This window comes from Sceloporus undulatus, chromosome 1 (assembly GCF_019175285.1).
Source record: "Sceloporus undulatus isolate JIND9_A2432 ecotype Alabama chromosome 1, SceUnd_v1.1, whole genome shotgun sequence".
NCBI lineage: Eukaryota > Metazoa > Chordata > Lepidosauria > Squamata > Phrynosomatidae > Sceloporus > Sceloporus undulatus.
In genome coordinates, this window is record NC_056522.1 from 280,883,461 (window position 1) to 280,905,621 (window position 22,161).

Sequence of the window (22,161 nt, forward strand, 5' to 3'; positions counted from 1 at the left end):
ACCCTAAACCTACCCCTCATACCCAACATTACAACAGAATTAAACAATGATGATATAGCATTAAAAACATTCAATAAAAAATAGACATAAAGATAGGCAGGGAAGAATAGGCAGATGAGCAGGCAAATATCTCTGTATCTGGGGAGCGTAACTAAGTTGGAAAGCCGTGCTGAAAGAGATCCATCTTGAGTGCTTTCTTAAAAGCTGTCAGAGTGGAAATATGACGGATCTCCTCTGGCAGGTCGTTCCATAGTTTTGGAGCAGTAATAAAAAAGGCCCTCTGGGAAACTGATGTTAGCCTAGATGTTTTTGGCTGTAGTAGATTTCTTCCAGAGGACCTTAGTGTGCGGGACGGACAACAGGGAAGAAGGCGTTCCCTCAAGTATTCCCTCAAGTAATAAAATATAATCAACAGAGTAATTGTTTGCTTGTAATCTGTGTTAGCCTAAACTAACAGATTGTAGCATATTAAAACCAACACTAAAATTGTCATAAATAAAATCTCAAAATCCATGCCACTTGTTTGCTTGCTCCCACTGCTGCTCCTGAGAGCAGGAATGGCTAAACAAACTGCAAACATTCCAGTCATGTTTAGTGTGATATGTGAATGGGTAATTTTGGCTCCCCCCCCCAATGCCAGAACTTATTGTTTGTAACTAAACAATACGTTAATGTTCCCCAAGAGCCTTGATTTATTATATGGTCAATGAAGGCCATAGTCTGACTGAGTAAATAAGAACATTGTCAAGTTACCTATATACAAACTTAACAATTTATGAAAAATTTGTACACAATTCTATTGTACATATAGCATAATAGAAACACTTATGACAACCTTAAACATAGATATGTGAAAAGGTTTATACCTTCTGATCCAATTTTGAAAATGTTCCATGAACTCTTGAACTACCACTGATATTTTTGTTCTTGGTTTATTTGTCACTTCTTAACATCTCACTTAAAAATGCCACAACTCTTCCTTTTGTACTGGTGTGCCATGGTACTTGGTTTCCCCAAATTTTCCCAGATCAGTTTCTGTAAATGGGTTTTTGGAAAAACACACCCAGATGTGAATATTTTCCCTCCAAATATATGAGCAGGTGTACAGATACTGGGGTAGTGATTTTATCCTAAAAATAACTAAATCTTTTTGCTTTCCAATGTCCATTAGCATATATTTTTAGAATTCATTAAGGTTAGCTAATTTTTTTTAAAAAAATGCCTACAATTCACATGTGTGCAATACTTTAAAATCCATTAGTGTACATTCCACACTGCCTGCATGTAATAAGAAAATACTGTTGACAGTTAGGATGCCAAAGATAGCTCTGTATAGCTTCTTTTTTATATATAAAAAATGAACAATGATAAAAGCCTTGAAAAATTCCCTTTGATGTGAATGGAGTCTTCTCCATTTTGAAATACAATAAGATGAATTAATTGCTCCTCATTAGGCAGCAAGTTGGGACAGCTTTGAATGTGCATTCTCTTTTTAGCATTAGCTATTGCCTGGCTGAAATAGCCAGCTTTTGTATTTACTACTGCCTCCTCTAATAATAAGCAAATTGGAGATCATGGCTACAATTATTCAACTGTCTTTTGTCCAGAACAATCATAAGCTTCCATGGTTTGTTTATCTTTTTTTAAAAAAATACAGAAAATAATTTCAAAGGTTATTCAAATCAATATAATATGTGAACAGAAATAAGATTTGCAAAATTACTTATTAGGAAACTATTTTCTGTTAGTGTTTTCTGCTTTACTATAAAAATCCATTTCAGTAGCAAATTGCAATTTCTTTGGTTTCACATTATTATTTTTTTAAGTTATGTTGTGTTAGATTTTCTGTGTGTTAATGAAAATGCATAATGCTACATGATTTCTGATTCTTAAAAACATTTCCTATTTTCTATTCTTTTAATTATACCTAGGAAATATTTTCATTTAATACTTCTGCTTATCTGCCTAGGATACAAAATAATTTGCATTGTTTGGATTATAGAATGATTTCACATTAAGATGGTTTTGAACATAATAATAATAATAATAATAAATTTATTATTTTTATACCGCCCTTCCATAGATCAGGGCGGTTCACAGCAAATATCTCACTAACCCCTCCCCCCTGGTAAAAAGCCACCACAGCGGCAAGACAGTCCTCCGCAGTTCTGGGGAGCTTCTTCCCAGGTGACATGGGGGGGCAGCGGCAGAAGTAGTCCTCCACCAGCTCTCAGGCAGTCCCCGATGTTGCTGAGTCTGCCTGATGGCTCCCTCTGAGGCCGAGATGACAGTTGAAGAGGGAGGGGCCTCTTCCTTCAGGCAGTCCAAGATGTTGCTGGCAAAATTTCCTAGTTTTCTTGCTATATAAAATTTCAACAAGTTTTTCACATATTTTTTTTTAATAAATGGAATGAGTTGTATTGACTGGGTTCCACTTGTGTAGATGTTTTACTGTCTAGATGACACACATTGCAGGAGCTCAGCAAAGCCACAACGGCGGCAGTAAAAAAGCCAGCATTTGTACGGCTCAAAAAGGCGCAGCTTTCTGTTGCTTCTTTTTCACTGGCAAGTGGCCAGTTGGAATATGGCATGCAGTTGCCCCAGCCCTAACTCTACATTCAAAAGGGCAGCATCAAGTTGCCCCTTTATAGCCATCTGTTTTGACCCTCAGACCCTGTAGCAGACCCAGTAAGAGCAAACAAAATGGCAAAAGGTTGGGAGTAGCTTGCCTTCACGGAGGCAGTAAAGTCCCAAAATGTTTGAGGCTTTAGAGCTTAGGAAAAGATGATGGCAAAAGAGTGATATAAAATATGTTTATAAAATTAGGACATACGGACATTGACAAAGAAGGAAAAAATACTGTTTCACAATTCTAAACCAACCAATGAAATTGATACAGCAGATTCAGGAGAAACAAAACATGTCCATCACATAGTACATTTATTGTGGCATTCATTGCCACAAAGTGTTATGGTTTTAAAGGAGAATTAGATACATGCATGGAGAATATGTTTGATTGCTTTCACCCATGGGAGCTAAAAAACTCATCTTCCTGTTACAGAGGCAGTATGCTCAAAATATAAGAAGCTTTTTAGGGGAGGGGGGGTTACAGTGCCTTGCTTTCCCAAAAGCATTTGATTAGTCGTTGTATAAACTACTTTATATGTACTTTATACTTTAACTAGACTTTATATTTTTTACTTTAAGGATCCTAAATTTCAAAGACATAACACTTAATACTAAAGTTAAAATCATCCATGCCCTTGTATTCCCCATCATTATATACAGATGTAAGAACTGGACAGTAAAGAAAGCAGATAGAAGGAAAATCAACTCTTTTGAGATGTGGTGCTGGAGAAGAGTGCTGAGGACACCATGAATAGCCAAAAAGACAAACAAATTAGGTCCTAGAACAGCTAAAGCCTGAACTTTCCCTGGAAGCCAGGATGACTAAATTGAGATTCTTATACTTTGGATGCAACAAGACTGATTAGAAAAGGCAATGAATGATGCCATGAAAAGTGGAAGGCCACAGAAAGAGAGGAAGTCCAAAAGCCAGGTGGCTAGATTCAGTAAGGGATTCCACAGGTCTGAGTCTGCAGGACATGAGCAGAGAGATAGAGGACGGGAGGTCTTGGAGATACCTCATCCATAGAGTCATCATGAGTTGCTGTTGACTTGAGGGCAGCTAACAACAACCTAGTTTCGTTGAACCAACAATTATCTCTCTGATCATACTATCTAGCACATATCCTCTTTCCACTCCATTTTATTTACAATTTCCTACTATTGCTCTTCTTATGCCACCTCATCTTGTTTTTACTCAGGATTGATGCTCATTGCCATCCTATTGGTCATGCAATTTTCCAGGCAAAACCACGTGTTCTCAGTTACATTCTTTTAGACTTAAACTCTGTGCTACTTTTCTTTCTTCACAAGCTCTTTTCACATTCAAGTTCATGTGTATATTGAATATATATAGAGAAAGCAGGACTGTTTCAGTTGATGCCACTGTTTGATTTCCATACATTATGTGAAGATGAAAACAGACACTTCTATATGGAAACATTTCATGTCTCAAGGGTTCTGGAGGATCTCAGTTATCTTTGCATTTATCAGTGAATGCACAAAGAATCCCTATGCCTCAACTTCAGCCAGCTACAGGGAGGTTTTGAGCTATATCAACTGTTGTGACCTTTCCCCCCTCAGCATGTTCACTTTACAGATGGAAGTGAATACAAGGACTAACTACAGAGAATCAGAAGGTTGGCTGGGGAGATGATGCTACTTAGTCTATCTCCCCCCCAGCACAAACTTTTCTCAGACTAGACATATTTCCCATTTATTCTGAGACTTAAAAAGGGAGGGAGGATCTTCTGAAATAGAAGGACCTAAATTCAATTCTAGGTACAGCCAAAGTAGTTGCATTAAACAATCATTGGCCCATTCCGCATGGGCCGAAAGTACGTGCGCGGCACGTACTAGGGTTAGAAAGGGGTGTCCTTTCCAGACGCCTCTAACCCTAGTACGCGCTGAGCGCGTACAAAATGGCAGCGCCCATTCTACATGGATGCTGCCATTTTGACGTAGCAGACGCTTAGTGTCTGCACATCTCAGCACCCTTATGATGCCGCAAGTGCACCATTGGCACCTTGCGGCGTCATAAGGGCGCCACAAGAAGAAGCTGCATTTTGCAGCTTCTTTTTGTTGCGCAGAGGAGTCACGCGGTTTGGCCACTGGGGCTCCTCTGCGCAGCAAATGATGGTGCCGACAGACCACCCTTTTTGGACAGTCTGTAAAGCACCATTGAAACCCTGCTAAATCAACATTTATGTAAATCTCATTGATCCAAAGGGTCTACTATACTGGCAATTGGATTTAGATGAGGTTGTGTACCAAACATTTTCTCTATTTCCATCTCTGGTCTCATATAACAGTTCCCTTCCCTCTCAGAAGTGGGAGAGTATTTATAGAGATCCTGGCCCATATAGAAAAATCTGAATCTGACAGAATTTGCTTTATTTTCCTTCTGGGAACAGGACATTGCTATGGTTCTGTAAGTTCCTTTATTTAAAAAACTGCTACTCAGAAGAGGGTTTTTTAAAAAAAAAATTATTGTTGAGCTTTGAATACAGAAAGACCTGAAGTTCAAAAACAAGCAATTTGTAAAAAAGACAGAAAGAAAGAAAAAAAAGGGGGGGGAAGGGGAAAAAAGGGGAAAGGGAGAAAGTGTTTTCAAGGAGCATTGTTAAGGGAAAATGCTGCTTTATTCCAAGATTTAAAATTTAGGTTTGGCTAGAAGACCCATACTGGAAGAGAATCAGCCAAGGCACATTGTTACAGGAAATAATGTTAGCAGTATTGGCACCAGTATTCTATCAGAGAGTTTTAAAGCACATCCATGTAGGCTGAATTTCTGTTCACATTTGCACTAGTGATTGCATAATTTCATTTGACTCCAATTAAGCTATTTCATATTTATTGCAGCATAACTGACAGTAGAAAGAGACTCTTATTTTCTTAGGAAGCCAAGGTCCTGATCGCTTGTGTTCATTAAAGATCCCAGTGCACTCAGAGGTGGAGAATACGGGTGTTAAGTCATGTATCTTGGCCAAATTCCAGTTTAGGTAATTACTGCTAATCTGCCTGCCTAAATTCCCCATCCAGTTTTAATTGGATGTAGTCTTCTCCACTTGCTGCTCAAACTGTCATGAAGCATTTTAATATGTGATTAATCAGTTGTTATGAGTTACCCCAGAAATAGTTGCATATCAGATGAAGGAGGAGGATAAAGAGGAAGTAACAGCCACCTTTTCATTATGTAAAGGTGAAATGATAATAAAATCATGGACTAACAAGGACCTGGATTTTCTCATCTCTCCCCAATAATTTGTTAGACTTCTGTATGCACCAGCTCATTTACAATTTAACTGTATAATTCAGATTGCAGTGGGTCATCAGTGGTGATGAAAGAAAAAACACACATACCTTGGCAGAGGCCACTTAAGGCAAGAAATAGTTTAGGAATACAAGCTAGCAAGCAAGCAAGCCATCTCCTGCAAGCAAGGCTTGAAGGAAAATTCCTTCCTAAGAGGATACATTTCTAAATGCAAGTTCTGTTCTTGGGTTAACTCCAGTGCACCCCTATCTAAGAGAGAGAGGTACTCCAGAAGCCCTCTTGATATATTATACCTGCAGGGTGTATGTCAGAATAGCCATGGAGCATGGGAGTATGCATGCTGGCTCTGCTCATAAAAACTCTGAATGGCAAACTGAAATTAGGTAGAATGGTCAGGAGATCTACTTGCATTCAGGTTAAGATGAGTAGCACTTCACCTCAGACTTTGCTGCTCAACCCTGCAAGGTCAGGGATTGAGTGGACAGGACAAGCATTCATGAGGATATTAGGGGAAGGGCCAGTAGGCTATGACCCTTCTACCAGTTTATATGGCCATTTCAAGACTAACACCTTAACACAGAAAATATTTAAATAAAGCAACTGAACATTATTGTTTTGGGGTTGAACCTGGATCATAGAAGGATACCATAAAATAAAATTTAATGAAATTATTGGAAACTCGGGAGTGGAGGACAGAGAGTGATCTTGTGAAGAAGGTCCTGAAACAGGACTCACTAGAAGCATAGCCTGGTGAAATACTTAGAACTGTTGCATGCTCATGCCCATCAGGCACATAAAGGATTCGGGGGCACCTAACATTGTTCCACCAGTTATCAGCCATCATAGAAGCCTCTCAACTGCCTAGACCTAGTTCTGAATACTGCAGGAGCTAGGTCTGTTGGCCAGCCTACTTAAAGGGCTGCATCTCCAGCACCAGGTTTAGTTGGTGGTATAAATGCATGTGGCCCAGCCCAGACAATCAGTGTGCTAGTTTATAGGTTTTGGCTGAGATATCATCTGCCCCAAGAACAATAGCCATACCATGATCTTATTTCAAATTTGCCATAGAAGGAAAAAACCTCTCCCCTCTTATTGTAAAAGCAGATTTCCTTTCTAGTCATTCAAAATAATAATGTGAGATCCAAAGGTTTAGCAGCCAAAAATTGGTCAGGTTGTGCCATTAATCTTTTGAATAAGTATTCTTGTATCCCTGCTGCTGATAAAAGTATGGTTTCTTCAGCAGCCATGTTCCTCTCAGCCAGTTCCTTTGGGACTGTGCAGGCACAGATGGGTCCACAGGTGTTAATGTCACTTCTGAATGTATTAACACCTGATCAGGTTTCTGTCTTGCATTCTGCACAAGATGGAGAGGATACTGGTACTGGAAGCAGCTGCTCCCTCTGTTGCCAGACCCCCAGTAATTTGGTTTCAAATAGAGAACCTCTTGAGTTTTTAATACAGACATTTTTAAAAGTTTCCAAACAGATAGAAGACCTGAAGCTGCCAAACTAGACATTTAGTTTTATCAGCATGATAGGCAATAATATGATTAGTTATTTTATTCTCTTGATGAATCAGCTCCTTGGTGAAAATGTATTATCCCTTTAAAACTATTTATTCAAAATAATGAGGAACCCCTTTCCATTTTTATCTGTGCTATAGCATATTTTGCTAATAAATTGCACTCACACAGAAGCCTTTTAACAATTTTTTTGTTGTTACACCCAGGTAACAAGTATGGTAAGTATTTTTCAATAAAGCAAGCATTATGTACTTCAGCTGTGCTTGGCAGATATTTTCTTTTCCTTTTTCCCTTTTTTTTTAGCCAGCTTTAATTGTACTGTTAGCCTGTGCTTTTTCTAAAAGAGCTGTTCAAGTGAAGAAGCTGCTCACTCACCTTCTCATTCCTGTGTATGGGCTTTCAAGGGAATATGTGTATGACTTTATATACCATATTGGATGGCATGCATTACTGGCCAGCATGCTTGCAACTTTGCTTGTAGCAATGAATCTGACTCTTAGTGCTCGTGTTCCTTCATTTATATTGCATCTTACACCCAATGTTAAGTATTTACTAAAACCATTATTTTTTCCAAGGGAGGAAATATATGACATGAAATAAGGCACTTAAGTTGCATTAATTCTTTCTATTGCTCCCAGCCCGAGAATGATCCTATTAAAAGATCTAGAGGAACACAATGTGGCTTCATTTATAAATAAAACACAACCTGATATTTTAAAAGGCATAGCTAGCAACTACATGTCCTTTTATTTTCAATAAATCCCAGCAGAGGTTGGCAGGGGGGAATTTGGCTAATCTGGATTTGGACCCCTAGTAGGATGTGGGAAGATATACAGTACATTTTTTCCTTGCTGTGATCTCAACTCAGGTTGCCTCCTTGTATGTGCAATCTGTAAATTATGATCTGTTAAAATACAAATAATTATTTTAGCAATACCAGTTGCAGGTGTGTAACTCCCAGTCTAAATTGTGATTGTGTGGATGACAAAGGAATGGGTTTCCCCCATGCACTTTGAAGCAGAGCTATATAGATGCTAGCTGCATCTTTAAAGTAATATACATTTTGGGTCTGAATCTGTACTGAGTCAGTATCTGGAACAGGACTATTTCTCCCTTTCTAGCCTCCTTCACACATATCTGCAGCCATATAGGATCCCCTGCAGCTAGTGGTCTTTGTGTATGAGACTGATACATCTCAATGGGAGGGACTGATCAAATGCATTTTTCCCTTTGCACTTGGTTTCTCCCACACAATTCTGTTATTCATGCACAGCTTCCTGGTGTTGACATATCAGCCCTGTACTAATAGATAATCAAACATGCAAATTTCCGAAGTGTGTGTGTGTTATGCAATAGGAATGGGCCTTGATGGTGCTGTTAGATTAATGGCACTGCTGGTCTGCATTTGCGTTGAATTTCAGTTCTTATAACACACACATAGCACCTTCCCTTAGTTTGGAAGAGACTGGAAGTGGAAGTAATGTAAAAATTCAATCCTTCCCGTTGGTGACTATACAAATAATCTGTCAGGGACTAGGACCTGAATCCAAACCTTTTGGCCTGAGGCTGTGACCAACCCATAGGCCAAGGCCATTTTGCACCACAACTCCCAGAATTCCCAGTCAGCATGGTTGCTGGCTGGGGGGTTGTGGAAGACATAGTGCAGGGGAAAAAAGAGCTTATCCAAGGTCTAGGCCTACTTTAGTTGATTTCCCAGGGGTTGTTGGCTCCAATTCAAAGTCCTACATTATCATTAGATGGATCTGTCCTTGTTTAAGAGCTGATCCCCTTCCTTCTCAGCAGAGCAGGATTATCAGTTCCTTGCAGTTAGCATATGCAAAATACAGCAACCAGCTTCAGGTATAGATCTGAAGAACACACTCTAAAGGTCTGTGGGTGCAGTGGCCTATGGTATTGTTGGCATTTAGGATGGGAGAATCTTACTTCCTTCAGGCTGCCTTTCAGCATACTCTGCAACTGAATTAGCTCTCTACTTTCTAACATAATCCATTACTGAATTAGAACAGTCCCTGTTGAAATAGAATGTTTCCTAATCTGTGGAAAATTCCTTCCAGGTGTCCTACTTTGCGGGTCAAGCCATTAAAAGCACAATCCAACCTAAGCTGAGAATTTTTAAATCCCATGGATTTCAATAAAAGAGTTAAGCACATATTTAAATCTCTCCCTCTAAACTTCCATTCTGGTTTCCGTATCAGAACCAGTTGACTTCCTACTTTTTTGCAGTAGAAAACTACCGTATTCAGTGTGAAAGTGATTCACAATAAGAGAGAAGTTGGGTCTCCAGACCATCTTGAGTGTATGTGAGCCCCCATGCTACGTTTTTATGCATGGTATGCTTTTATTTTGCGTATTTCCTGTGCCTTTTTAATTTTAGTGAATGTGCTTTTTAGCTGTGCTTGCTCACTGTTATTTTTTGTGTCCAGTTCATTAATGATTACTTTGTAATTGTCATTTTAAAGGATCAGACCGCAAAGGACAAAGCACTCCAACATATGGCAGCCATGTCGTCAGCTCAAATAGTATCTGCAACAGCGATTCACAATAAGTTGGGCCTGCCAGGAATTCCTCGTCCCACATTTCCTGGAGCACCTGGAGTAAGTTAATTGGCTGCAATAAAAAGTACACTTCAGAACAATGATTGGCAGGAAATGAAGTCTAGATCAATTAATTTATGCATGAAAAGTACTTCCCCTCCCATTATAAAATTGTTTGGTGGGGGAAAAAGCAGGGGAAATATGCTGTTAAAGAAAGCAAAGGAATTGAAAGTTGTGTTTTTGATTTATTTTCCTTTTTATTCCATCTAGTTTTGGCCGGGAATGATACAAACAGGACAACCTGGATCTTCACAAGAGTAAGTTTGAGAAATACCATACTCCTATGTTTTCAAATGTGTGTTTGCACTAGTATACATACATAGTAATAAGCTCATTTAAATAGACATATATCCAAAATAGGGTGCACCTTTCCAACACATGTCAGTGTCAGAGACTTAAGCCAGGCAATTTAAAGCAAGTAAGGAGAAAGGGGAGGATAGATTAGCCTTTTGTACAGCAGGATTTTTTTTCTATAGTCAATATTAGTAGTTTTTTGTGGGGGTTTTGGGCTATGAGGCTGTCTGTGTTCTAGAAGAGTTTATTCCTGATGTTTCACCAGCAGCTGTGGCTGGCATCTGAGTCAGTATTAGTTCCTGAAATGTAGATGTGTTGTAAAGCATTTCTTGCCTTTCTGTGATCCCACATGGCATGACCATAAGATCAAAGATCATTTTGATTGAACGGTGGATTCCCTATCATACCAGTTTATTGTGTTTTAACAAACAGCCATTATAAACAATTACCAAAAATAAAAACCGGAAAAAATCAGTACAATTTAAATTTATGCTAATTAATCCTTAAAAATAGAACAGTTTTTCATATCCCATTAGACTGTATAGCATGTATTTGTAAAGCTTTGACAATAAATTTTGACATACTTCTTTGCATTAGACATCAAAAAGACAAGCTTTTACAGGAGAAGACCTCCCCTTAAGTGGTCTTACAAAAAGGATAAATGTAGTTATTTCTAACATCATAGTAAATAGAGTGTTCAAGCAGTCTGTGAATTGTATCTTTTGTTGACAAAACTTTCCCCTCCCATTATAAAATGAAATCACAACCACATACTCTGTTCTTTATATGTCAACCCATCCAATTGCCAGTGGAAGAAAATTTAATCTTGCTTGTATAAACGCTACCCCTATTTAAATATTTGGCAAGGTGGATTCAAACTTTTCAGAATTTGTTTCAGCTTCTTGTTTCTGCATTTATGTGATCAGGAGCAAATTTTTGACTTAGGCCTTCTTCAAACTGACCATTAAAGCTGGCCTGGGGGCGGAATCAGGGCATCGGGTCCACATGCTGCACACCCTGACTCCACCCCAGGGGGCCATGATGTCTTGTGCCGCTCCACATGGTGCGCAGCATCATGGCACTCCTCCGGCGCTGCGTCCATATGATGCAGTGCCGAAAGAGCACTGCAAAGATGTGGCAGCGTGACTATGGCACTCTTTCCAGGGCACAAAAAGGAGCTGCTTTTTGCAGCTCCTTTTCGTGCCCTAGAAAGGCCAGATGGGGGCTGTGGTGTGCGGTTACTGCAGCTCTCATATGGCGCAAAAATGGGTAGCTGCAGGCTACCCCTTCAGAGTGGACTGTTGAGCCACTTACACATATTGGCCTCAGTGAAAACTGCTTCCCTCCCGAGTTAGTAGCAATTTTTGAAAAAAGTGTAATTTTTGAAGGTTGAACAAGTAAGCTTAGATCCCACATGTCCACAGACAAATCCATTCCACCTATTCATCTATTTCCTTGCATGCATTTACCATCCTTTTTGTCCTGATAGAACTGATGTGTAATTGAGAGTGTGATCATTCTTGCTGTTACAGCAGGTTTAATATTTAGAGTTAAGAAAAATACTGTATTCAAAGAACAAAGGGATTTATTAGTTCCCATATAGCTACAAATACTGCATTTTTTTGTCTCCATATCCAGCTTTATATCAGAGCCTTCACTGAAACACAGGCAATAAATAACTAAATGAATGTGATGAGAGGAGTTGAACATATGTGTGCATTCCTGAGAACTGCCCCAACTATAGTCCGTGTTAAGATGCTGGCAGAGGGTCATGACCAAATATCCCTAGGGTCATTTGCTGAATTTCATGAGACTTCCCAGCACAGTTTTGTACAATGTCTTGATCTAACCTATGAACCTGGATGCTGACTTGACCATCCCCATTGGTACAGTATGAGCAGCTGTTGGGAGAACTGGAGTCACAGCCTTCAGTGACCCTAGGTTCGATTAGGTCACTCTGGCAGCCTGAGTTTGTTTGGCAACAAAGGAAAATTCCTGTTACTTTAAATTCCCCAAGTTTAATAAAATGTCAGTGCATTACACATGGAAGTACTTGAACGTTGTAGACTTTGGGGTATCTGTACTCAGGGTAAAGTGTTCCTTTGCTTTGATCCCTACCTTCTACTAATAGTTCTCAAAGCATTTCATGTATACCATGAGTGTTATTCTTCAGTGGTCCTGTTTAAGACCATGGCTATAAGGAATTTAAGAAGCTCTGCTCTACAAATACATTTAGAATAAACAGTACTTGTGTACTACACAGCATATGCCACAGAATCCCAAGGATGTTTATTTTTAAAAACATTATGCTTTTAGTAGTGTCTGAACTCATTGTCGAATGGTTTGTTTCAGCATAAAGCCATTTGTTCAGCAGGCCTACCCTATACAGCCAACAGTTGCAACCCCCATTTCAGGTAACATGTTCAGGTTTATTCATTTCTTTTGGGATGATGATTATTATTATTATTATTATTATTATTATTATTATTATTATTATTACTACTACTATTTTAGCTTTGGTGCATTTTGCTGTCTTTAAACATGTATAAAAATTCACTGGGGAGTTGGGTATTATCTTTATATGCTATCATGAATGAATTTATACATTATGGGATTATGTTCACAATTATTTGCAGGTTCATTAGAGATCATAGAATATGCATGTAGATCATGTAATAGTACCACCAACGTCTGAGTGCAGCAATGACCTATTAAGTATTTCAGAAATCTTCACTGTGGAAGAATCAATAAGAAGGTGGCACACACCTCTCGACTTTTTAAACTTAAAAGTGTACTCACCTGTCTTGGTGATGAGAAATTAAGCTAGATAATTAGGTTGATCTTATACCTGGTTTCATAAACATTTGTTTCTCCCTTATCTGTAGAGACATACCATAGATACCAATAGGCATTTATCCTTCAAGCTAATAATGTGGCATATAGTCTTTCTAGATAGCAATAGCAAGTACATTTCTATACCACTTATCAGTGCACTTAAGCACTCCCGAAGCAGTTTTCAATGTATAAACTAATTGCCCCCAACAAGCTGGGTACTCATTTTAGTGACCTCAGAAGGCTGTCAAGCTGAGTCTACCCTGAACCTCTGGCTGGTATGTGAGTGGTTTGTGAGTGAGTGGCTGCAGTACAGGCATTTAACCACTCCACCACCAGTGAATCTAGAATCATAGTATTTAGATTTTGTTATATCTTTGTGTTCACTTCAAGATAATGACCTACAAGATAATGTGGAGTAGCAATATTTTAAAACACAACCTTTAAGCAATGCAGGAACTACAGAAGATAGAGGAACAAGATATTTGTTGCTTTGTATATTGGTTTATTGAGAAGAATGAAAATGCTGGATAAAAACAACATAATATCACAAAAAGCCAATAGAATGCAGAACAAAAATACAAATTGTACAGTTGTTCAGCATGTATAGATTCAAGCAACTAAGAGGAAGCTAAAAGCAGTGACATTTCTAAAAGTACAGATTGAGTATCGGTTATTCAAACTACTTGGGACCAGAAGCGTTTGAGATTTTGGGCTTTTTTAAATTTTGGGAATATTTGCATATACATAATGAGATATTTTGGGGATGGAACCCAAATCTAAACAAGAAATCCATTTATGTTTCATATACGTCTTATACCTCCATGTATCTGAGGAAGTAGAACTAGTCTACAAAAGTTCATGCTACAACTTAAATTACTTAGTTAATCTCAAAGGTGCTCTGTTTGTTTATGCAAATACTGATATTTGAGACTAACATGGCTATGTCTCTGAAAGATATTCTGAAAAAATATTTTAATAATTTTGTGCATGAAGCAAAGTGTGTACAATGACACATCAGAAAGCAAAAATGTCACTGTCTCAATCACTCATGAAAAAGTTTCCCATTTTGGAGCATTTCAGATTTTAGATTTTCAGATTAGGGATGCTCATCCTGTAATAATAGGACATGCTGGCATCATGATTTGCTTATCTGTAGTATTTAATAACATAATGCAGTCATAATCCAAGTAGCAAATAAATTGCTGACTTCATAAGGTTGATTTTTTCACTCTTTAGGGTTTGAACCTGCATCAGCTCCAGCACCCTCAGTTCCTGCTTGGCAGGGTCGGTCCATTGGAACAACAAAACTTAGATTAGTAGAATTTTCGGCTTTTCTTGAACAACAAAGAGATCCAGATTCTGTAAGTGTTCCTCTGAAATATGCCTTCTAAATAAGCTTTTTATAGACACTGTTTATCTTGGACCCGTCATAATTTTGCAATCACTTTTTGCTTTTCACTTTGTGTAGTGCATGCTAATGTATGTATAGTAGACATCCCCTGTTTTGTTAAGGTTTTGCTTTCTGAACTATACATTTGGTCTGAAAAGCAGAATGAAGAATGCATTTCAAAATTAGTAAAGAATACTCTGGCTTCAGTGTCATTCATTAGAAATGTTAATACTGAAAATAACGTATTCTATAGTCAACAAGAATGTACCTGAACAAATGCTTAATCTTGATATCATCATATTTCAACTTTTTTTACTTTCAGAGCCAAAGAGCATAATAAAATCATTCAGCATATCTTTTAATGGCTTTCAGAATTGTGTAGAAGAGAGCATGGGGGAGAGACAAAAGAGAAAAGAATTGGTTGTACAAACCTGAAATCTGTCATGTAAAATTGACTCATTTGTGCCTTCCTTCATGTCAGGGGTGGGTAACTTGGTGCTTTCTGGGTATTTTAGACTACGGGCCAGGTAAGACTCAGGCTATATCTGCACTGCAAAAATAATGCAGGTTGACACCACTTTAACTGCCATGACTCAATGCTGTATAATTCTGGGATTTGTAGTTTTGTGAGATATTAAGCCTTCTCTGTCAGAGAGCTCTGGTGGCACAACAAAATTCAAATACCAAGATTCCATAGCACTGAGCCATAACAGTTAAAGCAGTGTCAAACTGTATCATTTCTGCAATGCAGATGTATCCTAAATTGACACAGCTAAGGTTTAGGCACTGTGGGAGTTGCTGCCTGTTCTAGAGAAAAGTGGAGTACCTGTCTTTACTCTACAGCACATGTTCAGAAGTTCCTTGCCCTCGTTTATATTATGTCCAATGGCAGGGTCCTGTTCAATTTAAATTCTTTTTAAAAACTCTTTCATACTATACACTGGCCAATATCGCCTTTCCTCGTTACTTCCTTCTAACTTCTGTAGCATGGCACTCATTGCCCTTTGTCCTGCCTTCCATTCTTATCATACAATCACCTACAATCTAGTTACCATCCTCCTTACTCCATTAAGTCCAGTGTTCCAAAGATCTCATCTGCAGATTAAGGGCTCTGTTTTGTACCTGTTCTCCTTGATCTTTTGGTTGCCTTTTCATATAATGAATCAGCTTTCATGTCCTGATTATCCATGACTGTTTTTATAGTTGCTAATTCTTCTACTGGTAGTTTTTCCTGTAGCTGTCCTGTTGTTGTTGTGTTCTTTCACGTAGTTTGTAATTTATGGTGACCCTAATACAAACCCATCATGGGGTTTTCTTGGCAAGATTTCTTCAGAAAGAGTTTTGCTTTTGCCTTCCTCTTAGAGACAGTGTGGTATAGTGATTTGAGCATTTGACTTGAGCTTGATTTCCACTACTTTTTAAGCCGGATTGCAAATCAGTTTGAACTGGTTCAAATGACCCTGGTTCTCACTTAAACTGAATCACTGGAGCGATTTGGAGAAGGGGGGGCATGCACTAGACCCATTTAACCCGCATCTTTTTGACGTTTTTTCCACTTCTTTTTGGATAAACCGATTCTGTGCAAGTGTGAACCCGATGCAGATCGGAATTGATTTAAATTTGCCCTTTGACCGGCTGGGGCGGGTCCATTTTGAATCTATTCATTCGTGAATGTGAACAACAAGTGGGTTACTTTACAGAGAAAAAGTGCAATTGGGGCAAATGTAGTGTGAACCATGTATTGCTGTTGAATCGAACCATTAATTCAGATCACAGAATGATTTATTTGTAAGTGGGAATGAGGCCTAAGACTCTGGAGACCAGTGTTCAGATCCTGGCTCATCTGCTGCAACCCACTGAGTGATCTTGGGCAAGTCAAACCCTCTCAACATCAGAGTAAAGCAAACATAAGACTCATCTGAGCAAATCTTGACAAGAGATCCACGTGATAGGTTTGCTTTAGGGTTGCCATAGGTCAAAACAACTCAAAGACACACAATAACAACAACTTCCTCTGAAGCTAAGAGAGTGTGACTTGCCCAAAGAAGCCAGTGGGCTTCCATGGCTTAGCGAGGATTTGAACCATAGTCTCCAAGGTCATAGTCCAACTCTCACACCTCCACACCATGCTAGCTCTCAATCTGTAGTTGCTAATTTGTGCTAATTCATCTCTGTCATTCCATATCTTTTAGAGTCCCTCAGAGATCTATTTTACAGATTCTGCTATTCTTTACACTCCATTCCTGAGTAATTTCATTTGTACTGCCCCTGTTCTGATGATACTCAGCTGTCTTATCTACTGCTCTGTCAAGTTCTACATACCTGCCAAGTTAGTTGATCCACTTAGATATCTCATCACTGTATCAGTATACAGTGGTACAACACAGATACTAATATAGTAAATGACAATGTTCTCCCGGTCATTAGTGCAGTCTTACATCTGGCCTTCATCTCTCATGTCTTTCCATCTCTAGCCAATATTATGTTGACAAAATTATTCATTTTTCTCATTCCTCAAATCATGTGATGTCCATTCTTGGATCCCTTCATTCACAGCTATTCCACCAGAAAACTCACAACCTTTGCAGCCTTAGCATTCTCCAAAGACCCTTGTTTTTCATTATAATCCTGTCCATGACCTCCATTCCTGCAAATCTACCATGTAATAGAGCAAGAGAGTAGGGCAGGTACTGAGATAAAGAAGGAATTTTACATTTATCTGAGAATGGTAGATTTGGAAGAATAGCAAGATTTGTTCATACGGGGTTTGCTTTTGCCTCCCTCTGAGGCTGATAGGGTGTGACCTGCCCACAGTCACCCAGTGGGTTTCCATGGCTAAACCAGGACTCAAACAATGGTCTCCAGCATCATAGTTCAACACTCAAACCACTGCATCATGCTGGCAGAGAACAAATAAATCTACCAGACTATAGAATTTGTTTGAACTTTCTACTTCAGAGCAATGCTTTAGTGTTCTGTTTATTCTATTGAAGATCATAGTTTTCAGATCTGATTATCCAGATTAGTGATTTCAGGCAGTTTGCCATGAAAGATCAGTTTTCCTTCATTAGCAATATCCTTTTGTAGTATTTACTTATAGAAAAGCACTGAGCCAGTTCTAGATGTCACACTTAGTTCATATGATCAGGAGGGCTAAGCAGTACTTAACATGAACTACAAAGTTCTAGAATATGTATTATGTACCAGGGTTTCATGATACACATACAGATGTCCCTCAGCAGATTATAAAATAAGGGGATGATTTGAGGGAATTTATCAGCGGTCTTGGAAAGCCAGCACTAATCTTACTAGACAATGGAGTTCAACAGACGGGGCGGCACCATGCCACTCGTCTTTGCCCTGCACCATTGCCGTAGCCACCAAACAGCATGGCAATGATGCGCTGCCAAAAAGAAGCTGCCTAGAGCGGCTTCTTTTTTGCGGCGCCATAAACGGGAAAAGGCACCACCATGACACCACTTCCTGCCAGTGATGTCTGCATGCTGCGCGGCACATTCATCATGATGGCAGCCCCCATGTGGACAAGGTCAAGCCATGATGGTGCTGCCAGTGTGTACTAGGGTTCGGGAGCATGCGGTTGCACCATTCTCCCAAACCCTAATTTTGGCCCCAGGCTTCCACAAAGCGGCAGTCTGTTCTGGGCCAATACCAAGTTAGATAAACCAGTGATCTGACTCACTATAAGGCATAGGGCTCTTGAACTCAGGAGGCTGGGAAGAATTGTTTTTAATCAATTCTAAATAAATAAATTACACACAGGATTGGTCTGTCTTGAGTGTGATTAAATGTCTTGTATGATTAAGACCATAATGTTTACTTCATTACTTGGAAGATGGAGTTTATAACAGTGGCTTGATGTATTCATTGAAGTATTGCTTGTTTTTGTATGCCTTCAAGTCATTTTTGACTTATGGCAACTCTAAGGCAAAGCTATCACAGAGTGTTCTTGGCAAAATTTGTTCTGAGAGGGATTTCTTTCACCTTTCTCTGAGGCTGAGAATGTATGACTTACCCAAGGTTTTCATGACCAAACAATGGGTTTTCATGACCAAACAGGGATTTGAATCCAGGTTTACAGAGTTGTAATCAAACATTCCAAGTACTACATATATAATACTGGTTCATATGTGACTTTTGCTCACATTGAAGTATTACGTTTCATTTAATGAAATCGTGTCTACTAATTATTGTGTTCATGTATTTACCAATAAAGTGTTTTCAGCATCAATTGACATCCATATTATTTCTTGTCAAAGATCAGAAATTAGAGTGCTAGTTTTCTTTTGTGGTGGGCAAAACATGCTGTTAAACCTGCCATTTTGTGCAGATTTTAAAAAACGCACTCAAGAACACATATAATATGCAGCCTTTCTTTTCTTCAAACAGCTTGCAAATTACAATAGTCTATAAAGCCATCATATGCTTTTTATAATTCCTTTCTGGAAGCCAGTGAATATATGTACCCTTGGAAGCAGACATCATCAAGAGAATGTTTTCCTTGAATAATGGAGATCAGAGACATAGTACTGTAACCTTACATCAGAGGAATCTTCATAACAATAGAACTGAGTGAGAAGCAGCACAACAGAACAGATATTAAAGCATATAATATGGTTCTTTTTTCAATGGTGCTCTTCAAAATTCTGAATAAGTTTCAACTTTACAAGCAAGGATGATTTGCCTCTTAGAAGATAACATACAACTGCTGAGAGTAATCCCATTGAAACTGAGCCCTTGGGGCCAGATGTTTACTGTGATTGTCTATACATGCTTGAAAGTGTTGAAATTCAAGTCTAAATATTCACACCTGAAAACTCCAGCCTACCATCCTTTGAGTACTGGAGCAGCCTAAATAAGTGGCTAGTTCTTTTCTCTTTCTTAAAAAACCATCACTTCCTAATCAGACCTCAGTGTTCTTTTTTGCTGATGGACAAAGGATGGACTATATTTTTGCCAGGTGCTTCTAGGGATGTTAGTGTTACCATTTGCCATGATTCTTTAGTGGAAAATATATTTATCTGCTGTTGATGCTACAATGTAGAAAATGAAGGCTGCATGAGAAAGAATAAGAGTGGGTGGTTTCTGTAAAGCAGCACAGAAGACTCAGTTCTGCTTCTCAGCAGGAACAAAAGGACATGGTAAATGAGAGAAATCCCCTTTACACAATAAGCATTTTATTACTACTTTGTGTAATCCAAGAGAAACTTAGAACAGGGGTAGAAATGTAAGCAGTCCTTGTGCCAAGGTATATGGTACAAGTAGATTTCAAGAGATGAATGTTCACTAAACTTCTTCACAGTCAAATTTGCTCTGGGGCTGAAAACTAGTTAAATGTAACTGGTTTAACTAAACCTGCTGAAAAGTCAGCGTGCTACAATGAATTTACATACTCTGTAAGGGTTATATATTTTATCTACTAAGGACACACTTCTTTGAGGAAAATATTATCTGAAATATTGTTCTACTGAGGTAGAAATGCATATGTTAAGAATTGCCTTCCGAAACAGCCTATTTTATCCCACACAATTCTTTCTCTCAGACAAGAAGACATAAAATTTCCACAGCCTTCCAGTTTGTACGACTACTTTGTTTAATCTTGGAAGTCAGCAGTTTATTATTAAATCTGCAATAGAATAAGAGTTTAATCAGGACCAGTTTAACACAAGACTTTGTTCTGTAGTTAAGAACCCTTCCATGATCCATGTTGGTCATAGAATATATTGTAATTTTCTTTTAATTCTGGACTGTAAACCAATATTAATAACGTTTAATATCAAAGTCAGGATAATCTGTCCCATAATGTTTTCAATTTATATGTCTGGTAGTAAAAGATGAACATACAAGAAGGGAGATAGGAACAGCAACAACACACTTGGAATGTGATGCTAGAGATACTGAAGATAGCATGAATTGCTGGGAAAATCCTCAGAGCCACTAACAATCAGTATCAGTAATACTGGGCTTGATGAAACAGAGGTCTGACTCAATATCAGACAGCTTTCTGTGTTGCTATATTTAGAGGAAACTAGACATACTGCAGGTTGAGCATGGGAGAATGAAAGATTTGATCATAGATTTTCCTTATTGGGTTTGGATATATGTTTGAAAACACACAGTGGATGAAACATGCATTTCTTTTCTTCCCACCACCTTTTTTGTAGTAAGGTTTTTGCAACAAGATCCCTATGTACCATTCATAATTGCAGTTTATGCAAGCTAGCAAGAATACACATGAATGCTTAATGGCCAAGATCCTGCATGGTGCACACAGATCCTTTTACGATTCTGAGTAGTTGCCAAGCCTCATGAAGTTGCTGCTATGGGCATTATATGGTCATTGAAGTAGGAGGATAGGGGAACTGTATACACTCCAGGAAGAAGCTGGGCAAAGTGCTTAGGAGATGCACATGTATATAAGGGAGGAGCCTCAATGTACAGCGTGGATGTTATGGTGTCTGGAAGCTAGGGACAGTCTAGGGATTCTGTTGGTCTACCATCCTCCCCGTTGCCTAACAGACTCCCTGGCTGAGCTGACACAGTTGGTCTCGGAGCTGGTGTTGGAGTCTCCCAGGCTTCTAGTCCTGTGGGACCTCAACATCCCCTTCAAGGCCGGTTTATCAGATCTTACAGGTGCAGCTCGGGAGTTCATGGCTTCCATGACAGCCATGGGCCTGTCCCAATTAGTCTCGGGTCCAACACATTGTGCAGGTAATACACTTGCTGTGGTTGTTAGTACGGATCAGGAACAAACGTGGGCAGAGGTAGTTTGTATCTCTTCCCTGTCATGGAGAGACCATTTCCTAGTCAAAGTGGAATTGAAGGCTACTACCCACAGCCCCCTCAGGGGTGGAGGACCTATCAGAAAGGTCCACCCTCAAAGGCTGATGGAACCCAAAAGGTTTCAAGAAGCCCTAGAGGGTTTTATGGTTGGGACTGATGGCGACTCTGTTGATGCCCTGGTTGATACCTGGAATAATGATCTTACCAGGGCTATAGATAGTATCACTCCCAAGCTCCTTTCCAGTCTGCTTCAAGTAAAAAAAACAAACCTTGGTATACAGAAGATCTTTGACAAATGAAATGGGCCACGCAATGACTAGAGCGCCGCTGGCGGAAACATCAGCATTTGTCTGACAAGACACTCCATGAGAACCTATTGAATTCTTATGGAGTGGCAATAGGTGCAGCAAAGAAAGAATTCGTTCTATGCTGCACGTATTGCGTCTGCAGAGTCTCGGCCAGCAGAGCTGTTCAGGGTGGTTAAAGAGCTAACCCAACTGTCTCCCACCCTGAACCTGTTATTAGAACCAACTAAGGCCTGCTGTGATGCTTTCAATGACTTTTTTGCAGATAAAATCTCTTGGATAAGGGCTGATCTTACATTACAAAAGAAACAATAAGAGAGTTATCCAGTGACTCCGTGGACTCCATTAAACTGGATCATTTTGAGTTTGTAAATACCGATGAAGTGGAGAAGCTCCTTGAAAGCGTAAGGAAGACAATGTGCCCTCTCAATCCTTGCCCATCTTGGTTGACCGCCCAGAGTGGGGACGCTCTGATTGTTTTATTACCATCTATAATCAAC

At 39.1% G+C, this 22,161-nt stretch overlaps 1 protein-coding gene across 13 annotated transcripts in view; it reads left to right on the forward strand.

Moving 5' to 3' along the window:
- The window catches only part of TEAD1 (TEA domain transcription factor 1), a 269,692-nt gene that overhangs the window by 198,373 nt on the left and 49,158 nt on the right, over nt 1-22,161 (forward strand). For 8 of the 13 annotated variants that reach the window (XM_042447674.1, XM_042447612.1, XM_042447541.1 and 5 more), the window contains 5 exons: nt 7,628-7,639; nt 9,902-10,036; nt 10,247-10,293; nt 12,683-12,744; nt 14,402-14,526. In XM_042447674.1, the coding sequence (XP_042303608.1) occupies nt 7,628-7,639; nt 9,902-10,036; nt 10,247-10,293; nt 12,683-12,744; nt 14,402-14,526 (381 nt within the window). The remainder of the gene's footprint in view (nt 1-7,627; nt 7,640-9,901; nt 10,037-10,246; nt 10,294-12,682; nt 12,745-14,401; nt 14,527-22,161) is intronic. The other 5 variants (XM_042447738.1, XM_042447948.1, XM_042448025.1 and 2 more) reach the window with 1 other exon arrangement.